At 39.1% G+C, this 17,153-nt stretch overlaps 1 protein-coding gene across 1 annotated transcript in view; it reads left to right on the top strand.

Annotated features, from left to right (window-relative positions):
- Nucleotides 1-17,153, top strand: part of ANK3 (ankyrin 3, node of Ranvier (ankyrin G)) — a 272,063-nt gene that overhangs the window by 154,249 nt on the left and 100,661 nt on the right. The window contains exons 24-25 of the mRNA XM_011953463.1: nucleotides 4,989-5,112; nucleotides 9,800-9,902. Of these exons, the coding sequence (XP_011808853.1) occupies nucleotides 4,989-5,112; nucleotides 9,800-9,902 (227 nt within the window). The remainder of the gene's footprint in view (nucleotides 1-4,988; nucleotides 5,113-9,799; nucleotides 9,903-17,153) is intronic.

The following is a 17,153-nucleotide window of genomic DNA, read 5'->3' on the forward strand; positions in this document are numbered from 1 at the left end:
ATGTCCAAGATGTTGTCTTCATCCAAAGGTCTGATACCTCAGCTAGGATGGCAGCAACAGCTGAGCGTTGGCTGGGCATTTTTCTCTCTCTCTCTCTTTCTTGGACTCTCTCACTCTGGTTCTAAGCAGCCTCTCCATAGGCTACCTTGAGCTTCTTTATAACATGGTGATATCATCATAGTCAGATTTCTTACACTGGGACTGGCTTCCCCCAAACCACTGTTTCAAGAGACTTGAGGAGTCTGCAAGGTTTCTTTGAACACAAACTCATTCATTCAAAATCACTTTGCTAAGTTTTACTGTTCAAAATTTCAGCCAACCCAGATTCAAGTAGGGATACTACGCAAGGGCATGAATAGAAGGAAACGTAGTTCATCAGAGGTAGGGGTGAGGAGGGCATTTTAAAGACAAGCTACCAAAATCCTCTTTGCCTAAAAATAGTCAAATTCCTCTATAACACAACTGTTATTTCACTGCACCAAATACCTCTAGATAACATAAACCTACACAACTCCTTTTTAGTAAGTGAAAATATTTGACTCTTGGTAACATTTTTAAGCTAAATATATCTGATATAAAATGCATGTCATCTTTTAGTAAAATTACCTTAGTTGGCTTATACACACCTGTTAGAAGCTGCCACTAGCCAAAATGTGTTTGGATTATATAGTGGATTAGAGAAAGTTAACAAATCACACAATAAAATTCATCTCATTCCTTTCTAATCTTTGGTACAGCAGTGTGTTGTACTATATGGTAATGATAGAATGTTTTGTTTATTGAAAGGAGTGTGAATGAACTTTGCTGTTGTTATTGTTCATTTATTCATTCCATCAACAAATTTGGTGATTACCTAACACAGTACCTTGCTTATTATAAGTAATGGAGAGCAGGGACACTTTGGTGCTGTCGTTGGATTTTGTCTTTACCAGTATAAATAGTAGCAATTTAAATGCTATTTGAGTTCATGCATTCAGATATTTGGGCACTGGAAAAAGCTGTGCCACAGAATAATAGTAACTTACTATTGATTAAGCCCTTACTCTGTGCATTATTTCATTTGAATCTCCCCAGGAGGCCTGAGGGTAGAGGCAGACTTATTACTCCCAGTTTTATAAAGGTTGGAACTATGACTCAGAGCAGTTAAATGGTATTTCAATGGTCACCCAATCAATACATGGTATAGCTTGAAACCAGAGCACCTACTGTGCAAAACAGCATTAAAAGAATACCGTTGCTTTTATTTCTAAATTCTATGTCTTTTAAGAAATGTTCTCACCATTCTAAAATGCTAAGTGGATAATTACTTAATGTTATAAGGCTATTTTATTTTCATTAATCTTTGGCTAAATGTGTTGACAACTCCCACGCCTACCCCAGACTTCTTTTGGTTTCACAGTGACCATTTCTGAAGTCTAAGAAGTGTGGCTAAAGAATAATGGAAACAAAAAAAAGAATAATGGAAACTTACTTTCATTGAAATTTTACTGTATACCAGTCATTTAGCATAATATTTGAAAAGAGGGCTAAGTTGCCATGACATGTAGATTTAAAAGATAAAAATAAAAATAACTTATATTTATTATCAGTCATGGATTCCAAGATTATTTATGAGAACTTCCAATATACCTGGCCCACGAAGAATATGGCTCCTAACCTAGAGGATCTCACCAGCCAATAGGAGAGACTAAACAGATGTGTTTACTGGCAATACATTCTGATGAGGGACACCTAATGGTGAGTAGAGGGTGCGAGGGCTTCTAGAAAGAGTCAAAGATTAGAGAAGTTCATCTGGAAAAAACAATAAAGGTTCTATCAAGAGAATACACCTTAGTGAAGGCTCAAAGTCTAAAGAGTTTAAGGACTTCAAGGGACTGAAAAAATTCTGTATAACAGGAGGGAAGGTGGGTGTGGAAGAATAGCCAAGAAGGAAAAATAGCCAAGAAGTCAGTGGAAGGAACATTGCATCACAGGCCTTGCTGAGAAATTGGAATGAATGACAGTTTTTGAATAAGGCTTTGCTCAGTACTGTAGTTTGGATTCGAAATCCAGACTTAAAAAGCCAATGAACATTCAGACATTTCTCTTTAAACAAGACTTCCCCTTCTATTCTTTAGAGTTGGAAATTATTCTCTACTTGGGAATAGTTTTCAATATGTTCCAGACATTATAAATGACTTCCCTTCTATTTCCATGTGTTTACCATGTTGATTACAGTCAGGCTGATCGGAGTAAAGCACCAGGTGTCATAGCATCCTAATATTACATGAATCATGCATTTATCCATTCATTTATGCGTGTATCCAGAGAAAATAGATTTTTCCCTCTACTTTATCTGTTCTACAGATTCAGATTCCTGTATATTTAGGTAACATTCTAAGGGGATAGATGTGCTCTTCTAAAGGAGTGCTTCCTTCAGCAAGACAATTTCTAAACTCTTTACTTTCCAGCCCAATTCTCTAGCTATTCTCAGGGGCGGTGGAGAAGCAAAAAAAAAAGCAATTAAAAATGGCCTCTCCAATGTACCCAGATGGAAGATGGGGAAGTCCTGTGCTAGTTTTTTCCTCCACTGCCAACATAAACAGGGTGGAGCAGCTGAGAAGGCAGGCCACTAGTGGAGAGGGAAAGAAACAATGTAACAGCAAAGTGACAGAACTCAGCCCTGCCTCCTATCTGGGGCAACAGAGGCCTCTCCAGCCAACCCCAATTCTCCCTTTACTTTGCACTTCCACCAGGGACCTTTCGAAGGAGCACCAGTGAGTCCCTCCATATTAAATAGTTGAAAGAACTTGGGCCAAAAATAAAGCAGAACACCCATTTGCTTTTTCCAACTTGTCTCACTTCTGTTCCCTTCTTCAAACTCTTGATAAAAAGCAGCGGCAATTAGTGTATTGCAAAGTGCTTCTTGGAGAGTTGTGGGAATCACTGCTGCTTTCCTCAGCCCCGGTTTCACAACCTCAACTCAAGGGCAGGCCCTCCCTCTCTCTTTTTCCCCTCCTTCCACCTGACAGGGACCATAAATAACTGAGGCTCCCAGTGTTCCCAGCTGAGAACAAAGTTGAAAGTTTGCCTGGAGCTCCGTGCCACTCGCTGCCTGGGCCACTGCTTTGTTTTCTTCTAATGTTTTTCCTCTACCTGGGTTGGCTGTTTCTTCATTCATATTTGAGAAGAGTCACCCCCTGATTAAATGTAGCACTTCGCCCTCTCTCCCTACATGAAGGCTGTCTCGGTTACCCGACTAGGCAACGCGCATTGGTATCAAATTACGGAAAGTCTACACCGAGCAGTCCTCATATTTACATACAAATAACTCAGGGGCTTGCATTTATGTCACCATTCTGTCCTGCTAGAGGCTTGCCAGAGGAGTTTTTAATCCAATCAGAAGGAGCTTTAAAAGGATGTCTGCGGAGTGGTCAAAAGGATCTTAATCTCAATTAAGTGGCTTTTTTTAAAAAAGATTTTTTGGGAGGCCTGAAATTTTGAAAATCTTCGAACCCTGAGTGGGGAAAGATGTGTAATTCCTCAATTGCCAGGAGGATATCAAGATGCTGAGAGGAATTCAGCGGTGGTGAAGAGAGTGGATACAAACCAGGGATTGGTTTGCTTGAGCTGGTTTGGAGGTTGATTCTAAATCACTGCTTAAGGAATTCCTGGAAACATCAGGAAAACATTTGATCATCCAAGCCTAGTGGAAATGGCTTTACCGCAGAGTAAGATCTTTGAGTTGTACTTGGTGTGTGCTGTTTTTGTTTGAGATGCAGTGAATGTGCAAATAGCCTAGCCGTAAATAGTTACTTAAAATAATCTCTTGGTCCTGGGTAGCAGCAGTAGAAAGTTGATCTGTTTAGTTTTTACATTTGCAAAAACAGTAGTTGACAGTGTATTTTTAGACTTGATTGGTAGTTTAAAAGCTGAGCTCTTGCGGTTTCCTGAGTTTAAATGAATGGAAATTGTAAACAGTACCTAATATAGGAATTAGAAAATGTATGGGGGGGTGGGGGGAATGAATCACTTACCTTTGAGAACACACAACATGTACACTTTTGCAATCTCTTGGCCAGCGAAGCTTGTGTCCAGAAAGAGGGTAAGAGTTTGCCTGGGTGGGGAAGGAACTTTTCTGCAGCCTGTGCTACCTTTTGAGAAGGATGGGAAATGTCCCAGAGGGCAAAAGACAATTGAAAACCCTGCCTTGTCACTCTTGGAATGTGGTTTTTCCATGTGAGGTCATGTTTTGCATACGTAGCTGGTAAAAGTATTTCACATAATTAACTCTTTGTCTTGATAATTAAAGAGCAATTTATATAGTCCTTTCAAAGTGCTAAAGCACCAATATTATCTCTGGAGAAGGCTGCTTTGCTTTCCATGTGGATTTCAAGCATTGGGACAGTTGGGCTGTTGTTAATTTGATAGGTTTAGAAACATTTCAAAATTGACGTGTTCCAAGACTCTCCAACCGAGCAAGTTATGGTTCACATAACTTGCTAGTTTCTTACATAAGCCCCAAACTGAAATCCTGTGTGTGAGAAAACCGGTTGTTTTTTTTTTTTTTTTAAATGTCTGTTTCCTTCCCACATATAATTTCAAGAACAGTAATGAAGAGGTGGTTCTTATTTTGTAATCCATGTCCATTCAAACAAGCTGCCCTCATTGTGGGTGAGGTGAGGTGAGGAGAACTCTGACATAAAACATCTACCTGTCTAGTCAGGTGAGGCTTACCGGGAAGCAAAGGGATAGGGATAATGTTTTAAGATTCGTACTTAATACCAGGAATTGTTTCCGCTACTTAAATTCACTCTTGAAATTGTGTACTAACCTTTACCTATACCTTTTCCTTCTAAACGGGAGTTACAAAAAATTATCCAGGGGAAAGGGGAAGGTGAATATGAGATAATGGGGGGATTTGCTGATAATCAAAGGAGTGATTTTCTCCACAGCTGACACATTCAAAAGGGAAGCTTTTGATGTGGGCTTGCTCTCTACATCTGCAGGTGAAGATGCAATGACGGGGGACACAGACAAATATCTTGGGCCACAGGACCTTAAGGAACTGGGTGATGATTCCCTGCCTGCAGAGGGTTACATGGGCTTTAGTCTCGGAGCGCGTTCTGCCAGGTACTTCATTGTTGCTGTCTTTCATAGTTAATTTAAAACAACCATGATTTGCCATAAATCAAAATCATGTTCATTTTTCACATTATCCCAGAATGTGTTCTTTGGATGAAGATGTGAATTTAGCGAAATGTTCTCGACGCAAATACACATGCTCTGCTGTTTTCTTTTGTGGTTTGTAGTCGTTAATTTCATGTGATTGACCATGTTAATTGTGTGTTCTTTTTTTTCCCACTTTGCAGTCATGCTTCCAGCACAGTAGCAAAAGAGCTCACTGACAAAACTGGGAGAACCAATCTGAGTCACATATTTCAAAATTAAGTTTTGTTCCATATTGAAAGAAAATATTATTTGCTAATAAGTAAGAAATACGTGTGTAGATTGTTCACTATTCTCTCTGTTATTGAAATAATAATTCAAGATTAAAAGAGAGCATTTTTGAAAAAAATTATGTTGTTTATTAAAGTTGTCCACCAAGTGTTTGAGTATCTATCTCTTCTAAAACTGTTCCATTATTTTGTTTACAAGGGACATGTTAGAAGTATAACAGTGATTTACCAAAAGTCACAGACAGGAGTGGTGACAAATTCAGTTCTTACAACTGAAGTGGAAAACTTCTGTATGGGAAAACCTTGACTCAGACTTTTCTTACACTGTTGAAAGAAACAGAATCTTGTGCAGAATTTGGAGACTTCTTTGCCCTAGTGTGGATTAACAGAGTGTTTGCTGACAGTGAAGTTATTTTAAAGCTAATAATTAAACCTTCTAAGCCAGAGCCCTGAGGACATTTTCCTATAGTTTAAGGATCTGTTGTAAAAAGTTTCATTGTCTAATAGTAAATGGCACTTCCCACAAAGTAAACCCTGGAGTTTATTCTCATTGTAGTTGGTGTGGCCAGTATTGATATTGAATTGATTTTTCTTCTAGTCTTTTTTTAGTAGGAATTTGAAACTCACATAGCTTAGTAGAACTTTTGCCTTATAAATACACGTATAAAAGGCCTTAAAGTCTTATTGTAGCAGGTGTCATTAACAGAAAGAGGAAAAATAACTTTAAAAAAATATGCAATATTTTAAGCGGTCAAAGATAGCAACAAGTTAAAATGGAAAATATGTAGAACCTTTAAGGTTCTTGAGATCCTTTAGATCTTGTTTAAATCTTAGAGATTTATAGCTTTTGAAATCCAACAACTAGCTTGCCTTCTCTTCTGATAATATATGACACATTTTGTGATCAATCATTTTTATGTAGAAAACTATAGTGGCTGACCTCCAGTGACATAGGAAACCAGAATATCACACTGTAATTTTTTTCTTAATATAATTCCAAGGCTTTCATACTTCTAATTTTGATTGCACTATTATTTGTTGCTATTATATGTAACTCATTTTTTTTTACTTTGATGACTCATGTTATGCTCAGAGGCAAACATTTTTAAAACTCTATAAAGCCAGTATTTTTAAGCACATTGTTAGAGTATTATCAAGTAAAATATATTCTGAGTGTAACATTTTAAAAGGAATACATTAAATGTGTAACTCATTCAACCATAACATTTTTTTCTTTTTTCTTTGTCTGATTTTTTGCTTTCTATTCTGGTTTTTTTTTTTTTTTTTTAAATTTTTTTTTTTTTTTTAACATCATGTTATATCTAAAGCTTTCCTCTTCTGGTTTTTTTTTTGTTGTCTAAAATTACTTTAAAATAGTCCCAAGATAAGGTAAGAAGACATGGCACTTTTATAGTGTTTCTCTTCCCTTTCCTGGCTCATGCTCTCATTTTTATTTTCTTTATTATTGTAATGTGATGTGCTGTGATGTGCTGCGATGTGCTTTCTTTTTTTCTGCTCAGCTTTAGAAAAATCAGTAAAAATTTTGTGATTTTAAGAAAACTAGAAAGTATATAATAAATATTACTTACGCAAAATTGATCAAATACTTAAGGAATTTCTTTCCCTTAACAAGTTTTGTATAGTGCATGAAGTAATTAAAGAAATTTCACAGGGTTTGAAGAAAAAGTCCTGATGTGAAGGGCTGTTTGTTTGCTGGTTGCTGTTTTATTTGAGTTGTGCTAGGTAAATTAGTATAAATTTAGAATTCTGGGGCATGTTTTTCTAACACTTCCTATATTTAACACTTAGGGTGTACTGATGGCTACAAATAAAATAGTTGGCCTTAGTTAAAAACAATTTAATGCTTTCTAGATCCCCATACAAATAATCTTTAATTTTAGGCTAAAAGTACTTCGAAGTATTCAGGATTCACAGTAAAGCTTGATGGGTTTAATTGACTCCATATGTCTAATTTAAATTGGTCTGGAATGATCAGAAGTAGGAACTTTAGACATTATGTAAAATGAGGACATCTTTAGGCCTTTCTGTTGATAGCTCCCAATTCTGGGCTCTGTTCTGCAGTTGGCACTCAGAAATTAAAAGAAGGAGGAGATGTTTAAAAAGTATCAACAAATTTTAGATACATTTAGAAATAGAAATTAAAATGAACAGGTAATTATTCTTTAAAACTTTTAAGTGTTTGTCCACGTAGAAAACTGTTTCATATACCACCAGTGTTAACATATCATGCCATGGGGACCGTAATTTGAAGAAATGAATGTCTAATGCAGACAGTGGCCAGCGACTCTCAAATCACACCACTGGAGCAAAATTTAACATTGTTATGAGTACTTAGAAGCTGCACTAATAGTGTAGCCACTAGCCACCTATAGTTACTTAAATTAAAATTAGTTAAATTCAGTTGTTCATTCACACCAGCCACATTTCAAGTGCTCAGTAGCCAGTGTTGTTGGACAGCTCAGATTTAGCACATGCCCTTCACAGGAGAAAGTTCTGTCGGACAGTGTTGAGTTAGAGAATTCCTGCTCTTAGGAAGCTTCTACTGTATTTGAGGGAAGGTAAGAGACTAGAAACAGGAATGGCAGAAAGAAGGGCTTGCAATTGAAACTGGGGAAAAAACAGAGTAATGGGTCCCATGATTGGGCGTGGAGAGCCTGACTGTGCAAGTGGCCAGAGTCATGTGGCTTACTAGATAAGTTCCTCTGTGCAGGAATTAGGCTTATGATGGCCTTTTAGTAAGTTTTGCTGAATACACTAAATAATGACTCTGTAGAATGATGGTTGTTTGGGGATAAGAGAGGTCCATTTGAGATTCTGATAAAAGTGAAGGCTCCCAATCCTAGAAGAATGTACGTACCTATCTTTGTAGACACTTAGAATGAAGCCTCTAATATCGGGAGGCTCTGTACCTTGATAAAAGGATACCCACTTTCTGGTTTTCTTTAGTATAGCAGGCAGTGGGGAAAAGAAATTGTTTTATGCAAAGAATCATTTATTTACCTCTGATGTGTGTCGTCTTTGTTCATTTCCCCATCAAGCACACAAAAGGCAAGGCCGAAGCCAAAGTCTGACTGGTTCCACTGGTAAAGATACAAGAAGCCACTTTTAGATCCAGATGGTTTTTTAATTATATAGGCAGTGAAAGGAAGAAGTGAAAGGTGCTGGCTTCTTATGATCCTTGTCCCCTACACCTAAAAGGACACCAAAACAAAAGGGGCTAGATGTCTACAATGCTAGTTGTGGGATTCTCCATTGCTGAGGAGCCAATTCTAGACTTCAGCTAAATAGTTTTACATTCTGCAGCTCTATTCCAAGGAGAGCAGAGTAGGAATCCTCATACATCATTAGAAAGAGGAAGTGATGAAAGCTATCTCATGGCAGCCTCCCAGGTGAGACGGGGAGCTGAGTAGCAGATGGTCTCGTGGAAGTTCCTCACCAACCTCCATCCTCTGGGTTCCTGGAAGATCACAGGGTGTCCTGTGAAGGCTCAGATTAGCTTCAGTTCTGGTCTTTGCCTGTATGACTTATGTGAATACATGCAAGGTCATGAGAGTGACATGGCAGAACTGTTCTCCCAAGGGCCCTGACTCTATTGGGTTTTAGTTTAGAGGTCACTGTGATGATGGCATATCAGGGCATCAGGGTACCTGCATCTGAGAAGTTCAAGGGCCATATGGAGGATTTACAGAGGCTGGAAAGAACAGTTGAAGGAGCAAGAAAGACAACAGTAGAGCAAAGAAAGAATATTTGCAGTGAAGAACAAATAACCATGCAAGGAATATGAATGTTTCCTGAAAGCCAGGAAGATGGCAAAGAGGATCATGCAAAGTGTATTCATAACACTACTTCCTTCTTGATGTTTTCTATGAGTAGCTACAACAAACCAGAGTTCTCAGTAAGTCCCAAAGACTTATAAACAGACCCATTTAAAGTAGACATAATTCTAATCAGTAGCACATGTCAAGTAGACATAGACCAGAAAGAGGAGACATTCTAACATAAGATCTTGTCCTAGAAAAATCTACCAACTGTCTAGAATCATCTGGTTCTTCTCAGTTGTCATGTCGGTTCAACTTCATAGTGAAACATCCAAAGTTTTCATGCATTTCATATTCTCAAAATTGGCCTAATTTTAAACAAAATCTAATCATAACGTTGTCTATACTGAAGACATTTTCTCAAATATAAGGGATTTTACTTTTCACTATGTCTTTTCAAGAACAACTTTTGTTGATATTTTTAGCCATCTTGCCTGTTCTTAAAGTTGCATGCATTAATTTTTTTTTTATTCATCTCATCATCATCTACCACTGTTGAATGATTAACTGTAAATACAACAGCCTCCGCTCCTTCAGTTCGGATAGGTCTTACACCTTGAACAGAAGCTCCTATGCACGGGACAGCATGATGATTGAAGAACTCCTTGTGCCATCCAAAGAGCAGGTATGCATTCTTTTCAAAATAGCCTTTGACTATTAAACTTACATTTGTATGATTTAACCAAGCTCTTTGTCTTGTGACAAAAAATATATTTCTGCATGTTTGATTTTGCATTTGTAAATCTTCTGGTACTAGCCAGTTTAAAAAAAAAAAAATAAGTTGTACTATAAGCAGAAATATTCCTGTCTTCTGCAGGTAAGGAAGATACGAATATCAGAGAGGAACTCAGAAAGTCCTAGAAAATGTGTAGTTACCTTTCTCTTCTCTAGGTCAAATCTATTTCAATTTTTTAAAAGGAGAGTTAATAATCATTGGTAGCTGAAGTTGCTGGTATTAACCTCATGAATGTTTTTGTCTGTTTGTTTTTGGAGACAGAGTCTCTGTCACCCAGGCTGGAGTGCAGTGCCGTGATCTCAGCTCACTGCAGTCTCTGCCTCCTGGGTTCAAGTGATTCTCATGCCTTAGCCTCCTAAGTAGCTGTGACTACGGGCCCACCACCACACCCAGCTAATTTTTGATTTTTAGTGGAGACAGGGTTTCACCATGTTGGCCAGGCTGGTCTAGAACTCCTGACCTTAAGTGATACACCCGCCTTGGCCTCCAAAATTGCTGGGATTACAGGTGTGAACCACCGCACCCAGCCTGAATTTTGCTAAACAAACTGTGTATCTATGTTGGAATTTGTTAGAATTGTTTTTAATAAGTAAAGATGAGACTGGTCATTTTTTGTTCCCTTAGCTTCAAAGTTGCCTTTGATGGTGTCTAAAGATGTGATAGTATTTTGCTTTCTACCACAATCTCTGCTATATGCATTTGGTGTTTGTGTAATTTTTTTCTTCCAATAATTGTGGTTGAATTGATAGTGGATTACTATAAGAAGTTCCAGTAACACAGCTTTCCTGCATGTGGGCTCAGGATGGTCCTGGAATAATTAATACACAGATAATACCTGACTTTAAGTATGCACAGTAGTGATTTAATGATAGATGAAACTGTCTGGACAATAAAACATTTAAAGGTGACATATAATATTTAAACAATGTAAATAATTGGTGAAATCATGCTGGGCTTTTTGACTCACTGCACAATGAAGGTGAATTGGAGCAGATGAATAATTGATAGTCACTTATCATAGCCAAGGTAGAGGTTAAGCAATAGGTAGACTTTTGGGACTCCCACATGTCTGCAGATGCTGATGTCTAGACATACACATGTGTGTTATACTTCATAGGGACCTACAATAAATATTTTATTACTTTTTACTCTCTAGAACATTCTTAACAAACAGGCCTTACAGAGGTGAATACAGTGGTTATTCAGTGTTTGGTCAGACAAAAAAAAATTCTTTTAAAAATGATTATAGGCTGGGCATGATGAGTCACGCCTGTAATCCCTGCACTTTGGAAGGCCAAGGTGGGCAGATCACTTAAGGTCAGGAGTTCATAACCAGCCTGGCCAATGTGGTGAAACTCCGTCTCTACTAAAAATACAAAAATTAGCCAGGTGTGGCGGCGGGCACCTGTAATCTCAGCTACTCGGGAGGCTGAGGCAGTAGAATTGCTTGAACCTGGGAGGCAGAGGTTGCAGTGAGCCAAGATCACACCACTGCACTCCAGCCTGGGCAACAGAGCGAGACTCTGTCTCAAAAAAAAAAAAAAAAAAAAAAATTACAGGTGCATGTATTAGTCTGTTCTCATGCTGCTAATAAAGACATACCAGAGACCAGGTAATTTATAAAGGAAAGAGGTTTCACTGACTCACAGTTTCACCTGGCTGGGGAGGCCTCACAGTCGTGGTGGAAGAGCAAGGGACATCTTACATGGTGGCAGGCAAGAAGAAAACTTGTGCAGGGGAACTCCCCCTTATAAAACCATCAGATCTTGTGAGACTTATTCAGTATCACAAGAGCAGCATGGGAAAGACCTGCCCCTATGATTCCGTTACCTCCCGCCAGCTCCCTCCCACAACAGGTGAGAATTGTGGGAGCTACAATTCAAGATGAGATTTGGGTGGGGACACAGGCAAACCATTTCAGTGCAATAGCATGTCATGGGTGTTAAGTGGGTATTAGTACCCGAGAGAGCACTTGTCTCAAATAATGAAACTAAACTCTTGGGTGTTGCCAGGAATTGGCTGAAATTTTCTGCTTGGTTGGCTGTGGTCATTATCTTAGTCTGTAATACTGCTCTTTTCATATTCCCAATTGAAATGAGATGGCAGTGGAGATATTGATAACACTTAGAAGTATAAAAATGCCTGTTATTCTCTACACTCTAAGGAAACTTCACAAAACTTACAAAATCACAGATGAAAGGAGACTCCCCGGGTATCAATGACACTTTGCTCATGTAGAAAGCATGTGCCGGGGAATTTCTGATCAAACCTAATTGTGGCTTATATTTCTGCATATTAACTTGCCACGGGTCAAGGGCCTGAAATTGGAACCACCACCACCGTCACCATGACCTTACCATCATCACTGTCACCTCCACCACCGCTACTACCACCACTATTACCACCATAGTTATAGTTACTCTACCACCCAACTTCTGCACATCAATGTTGAAGTAAAATGCAAGTGTTTGCGGTGCTACAAAATGGCTTCTGAGGGTTCTCACACCATTGCCTATTAACTATTACCAAGACCTACTTACTGAGGTAGACTGGAGGGGCAGCATTTACTCAGAACTAAGGATTTGTGAACAGAAGTAGAAGACAAAGAGAATTTTCGAGATGAAACTGATGTTCTTATAGTCACTTGTTGCTTCCAACTCAAAAATACTTCTGTGGACATCGTGAACACGTCTATAGACCCATCAGAGGAAAGAAGAGCATAGGACATCTGAAAATCTTTCAAAATAAACTTTAAGTTGATAATGTAGAAACAGGAAGTTGCTGTCTTTAGTGAGCACAGAATACCCGCATAGGCATTCCCTGTGGAACCAGCATGTTTAATGAGCGTATAACACTACGCAGAGCCATGCAAATCCAGGATAAATTGGCAGATTTTGGAGGGGGAAATGAAAGTCGTAAAGACATTTTAGGGACTGTTGGGGGCATTTGAAAATGTCTTGGAGATATCTGTGTGTGTAGGAAATCATGGATAATTTTCTTAGCAGTGATAATTTTAGCATTGGTAATTTTCTTAGCTTATCACTGCTACTTATTGAACCTTCTCAGAGAATATTGGGGTATGCATGCTGAAGTTTTCCAGAATTAAGCAATCATTAATTCAACTATTTATTTCCAAATAGTTCAGCCAAAAAAAGCACATCTGGATATAGCAATGTTAATTGTTGAATCTAGGTAGAAGGTTAATTGTTGAATCTAGGTGGAAGGTACATGGGTATTTTTTATACAGTTTTTCAACTTTTTTATTTGTGTGAACAATTTCAAAATAGTAACTTGGAGGAAGGAGGAAAAATCCTGAAAGAGGTGCATTAACTTTTGAAGTCTCTAGTTTCAATACTAAAAAAGTTAATGAACCTCTATTGTTATAGATAAATAAAATTATAGCTATAGAGGAGGAGGAAAAGGCTAATTCCTCAAAGAATCTGGCAGACAGAAGTGTCTAGATACACTATGCAAGACTAATGGGAAACATTTACTTCAGAAGTACATTTAAACACTTGAGGATTAAATGACAAAAAATTATTAGTTTCTGTTTTTCATTTCTCTAATTTTGTATTTATAATATTCAAAATATAGCTCTTCCACAGTAATAATGTTGTTGGAAAGCATGAAAGAAGTTTTCAGTATTTAGAATTCCCAAATCAATGACATACATAGCTTGTTGTCAGATTTAAAACTACACTATCATTGCCCAGTTAAAGTTGCCTTGACAAGGAAAGGTGAAAAATGAGTAGAAGTGAACTCTCATACACTTCTCTTTTTCAATGAGTAGATCTCACTCATACAAAGTACAATTGCCTCTTTATTAGCCTGCTGATTAGTCAGTTTGCGTATTAACCACAGTTAAAGTGCAGTTGAGACCCAGGGTGATTAGTGTAGGCCTGCCGCCTCTCCTTCTGGGGACCTGTGCTGGCTGAAGGCACATGTGGAGGCCAGAGCTGGGGGAGGGGAGTGGGAGAGGTGGAGCCATCCCCACCCCGTGCTGAGCCTGAGTATTGATTAGTCCATAACCCACTTAATTCCCTCCTGGATAGTTGAGAGTAGACTCTTTTGTTACAGGTTATCGTGAACTTCCTATTCTTTTACCTTCCCTTTACTTCAGAAGTGCATTTAAACATTTTCTATTAGAATTAAGTGACAAAAAACATCAGTTTATGTCTTTCATTCCTCTAACTCTGCATTTATAAATTTCAAAATGTAGCCTTTCCACAGCAATAATTTCAGAAAACATGAAAGAAGTCTGTTAGCCAAAAATCACCTGAAGATATGTTATGGAAAATGTATATGTAAATGAAATCATGTCTTGGATTTGTCAAAAGATCTTTCTATTTAAAGCAATGACTCAATCTAGACCATTTATGAGCATCTCTTAGAGAAATTTGGTGTGTGGGGATATGTGGGGGGGGGGCGGGGTGTGTGTGAGAGAGTCTCGCTCTGTCACTCAGGCTGGAGTACAGTGGCATGATCTCAGCTCACTGTAACCTCCGCCTCCTGGGTTCAAGTGATTCTTGTGCCTCAGCCTCCCTATTAGCTGGAATTACATGCGTGTGCCACCATGCCCGGCTAATTTTTGTATTTTTTAGCAGAGATGGAATTTTGCCATGTTGCCCAGGCTCATCTCCAACTCTGGACCTCAAGTGATCCGCCCACCTTGTCCTTCCAAAGTGCTGGGATTACAGGTGTGAGCCACCATGCCCTGCCACCTGGAGAACTTTTAAAAAGACGGTTGCTCAGTTCCTGATTTCTTTGGCCTGTGTAGAGTCTGGGCATGCAATTCTGAATGTACCCAAAATTGAAAGCCACTGATTCATAGTCAGTGTTCTTAAGTGGGGGTGCACACTGGAATTACCTGTGGCTCTTTTAAAAACAAGCTGCCTGCAGAATCAGAATTTCCATGTCTGGGTTGTACCTTTAGTTAGTAACTACCGATTTAAGGCACCTCTCACTGGAAGCTTGGTGTGTATTGGTCAGTCAACATCTAATGTATTTGTTTTATAAGCTCAGATTTGTGTCTGTCAGATTGTCTGAGAGCAACACCTGTGCTTGGAAACATTCCTCCCCAAACAGGAGTTAATAAAGAAAAGGGATGAGTCTAAACTGAAGCCTGATTGTCTGGGATGATTGTAATAGCATGGTGCTTTCATTTCTTCTGATGTAATTATTGAAAGCAACTGTCTGGTACAGCTTAATGTACTTAAGACACATTACTGTGTGTGATCCACATCAGACAGTGTTCATTACATAAATGGAATGCTATTCACTAGATGCCTTCAGTGTCAGGAGATATAATGGTGGTAACACGGTGGTGGTGAAAACAGCTAATTTTGAGCTCCTATTATGTGCCTGGAACTATTCTAAGTGATTTAGCAGTATTAAGTTGTTTACAGTTCACAATATCCCTATGAAATAATTTGTTAACCCCATTAAAATGATGAAGAGGCCGGGCACAGTGGCTCACACTTGTAATCCCAGCACTTTGGGAGGCCAAGGTGGGTGGATCATTTGAGGTCAGGAGTTCGAGACCAGCCTGGCCAACATGGTGAAATCCTGTCTCTACTAAAAATACAAAATTTAGCTGAGTGGTAGTGGTGCATGCCTGTAATCCCAGCTACTCGGGAGGCTGAGGTAGGAGAACCTCTTGAGCCTGGGAGGCGGAGGTTGCAGTGAGCCAAGATTGCACCACTGCACTCCAGTCTGGGTGAGATAGTGAGACCCTATCTCAAAAAAGAAAAGAAAATGAAGAAACTGAGGCACAGACAGCTTGAGTAACTCACCCCCGGGGGCACAGCTTGTAAGTGGCAGAGTCACTGGCCATCTGGCTCCAGATTGCCTCATTTTATCCTGAACACTCTGCATCTGCATTGCTCAGTGAAAGAGAAAGGCCCGTGAGGAGTCCAGGTATTTTATAATCTGTCCTCTGGGATCTTGTACTTGCTAGTATTCTTGGTCGGGCCACAGAACCCCATCGTGATCTGTTTTTTAGCATGAAAGATTATATTTAGACAGTGTTCTTCATTACATTTATTTCTAATCCTAATAAAGTCTTTTATTTATTCAATGTGCTTTAAAATAAACTGACATAACGTATTCAGTAACAATTATAAAAGTATGAAGAACTGGCCGGGCACGGTGGCTCATGCCTGTAATTCCAGCACTTTGGGAGGCCAAGGTGGGCAGATCACATGGTCAGGAGATGGAGACCATCCTGGCTAATACGGTGAAACCCTGTCTCTACTAAAACTACAAAAAGTTAGCTGGGCATCGTGGCACGCGCCTGTAATCCCAGCTACTTGGGAGGCCAAGGCAGAAGAACCGCTTGAACCCAGTAGGTGAAGGTTGCAGTGAGACGAGATCGCACCACTGCACTCCAGCCTGGGAGACCGAGCGAGACTCTGTCTCAAAAAAAAGAACTAAAAATTATGGCATGGAAGGCATCATTACAGGAATGGAAATATATGACCTTCAGACAGATGAAAGGTAGAAGGCATGACATCAGTTTACAAATAGTTAGCAGGCTAACCATTTAATTTCTCTTCCTTTAAAAATGATCCTAGAATTAGTTCTAAGACCGAAAGGTATACATATACTGTAGGCAGAAGCATTTAGTTCAGTATAACTTTTTATAGAGTCGTTCAAAGACGGGAGAAAAGCAGAAGTCACTTACCGACGTCGGTTGGTTTTCCCTGCGTGCACCCATTTGGCTTTCCGCATATACCCATTTCCATGGCAGTGCCTGGATCCGGTGGCCAAATCCCTAACCCCTACCCATTTCTCAGCTAATGTTGTTTAGACAGGGCATAAGTCCCTCCTGTTCTGCAACACTGATACCCAAATCAGGCCGTTCAGAGCATTCGTATCTCCTGGATTACAGCAGTTACTTTAGGATGAAAAGTGAAATCTGAGCCCGTCTAGTGAGACTCAAATTTGAGACTTTGTCTAACCTTTTGGGAAAGAAAAACTCCACTGGGGTTCCTAAGCTATAAAGATGACATAAGCCCAAAGCTGCTGGGAGTAGAATGTGAAGACAAATGATTCCTACCATCATTTGAGCTGGATTCAACCAACCTTCAAGTTAGCACCATTCAGATTTTCTTGCCATATAAACCAGCAATTTAATTTCAA

This window comes from Colobus angolensis, unplaced genomic scaffold (genome assembly GCF_000951035.1).
Source record: "Colobus angolensis palliatus isolate OR3802 unplaced genomic scaffold, Cang.pa_1.0 Scaffold361, whole genome shotgun sequence".
NCBI lineage: Eukaryota > Metazoa > Chordata > Mammalia > Primates > Cercopithecidae > Colobus > Colobus angolensis.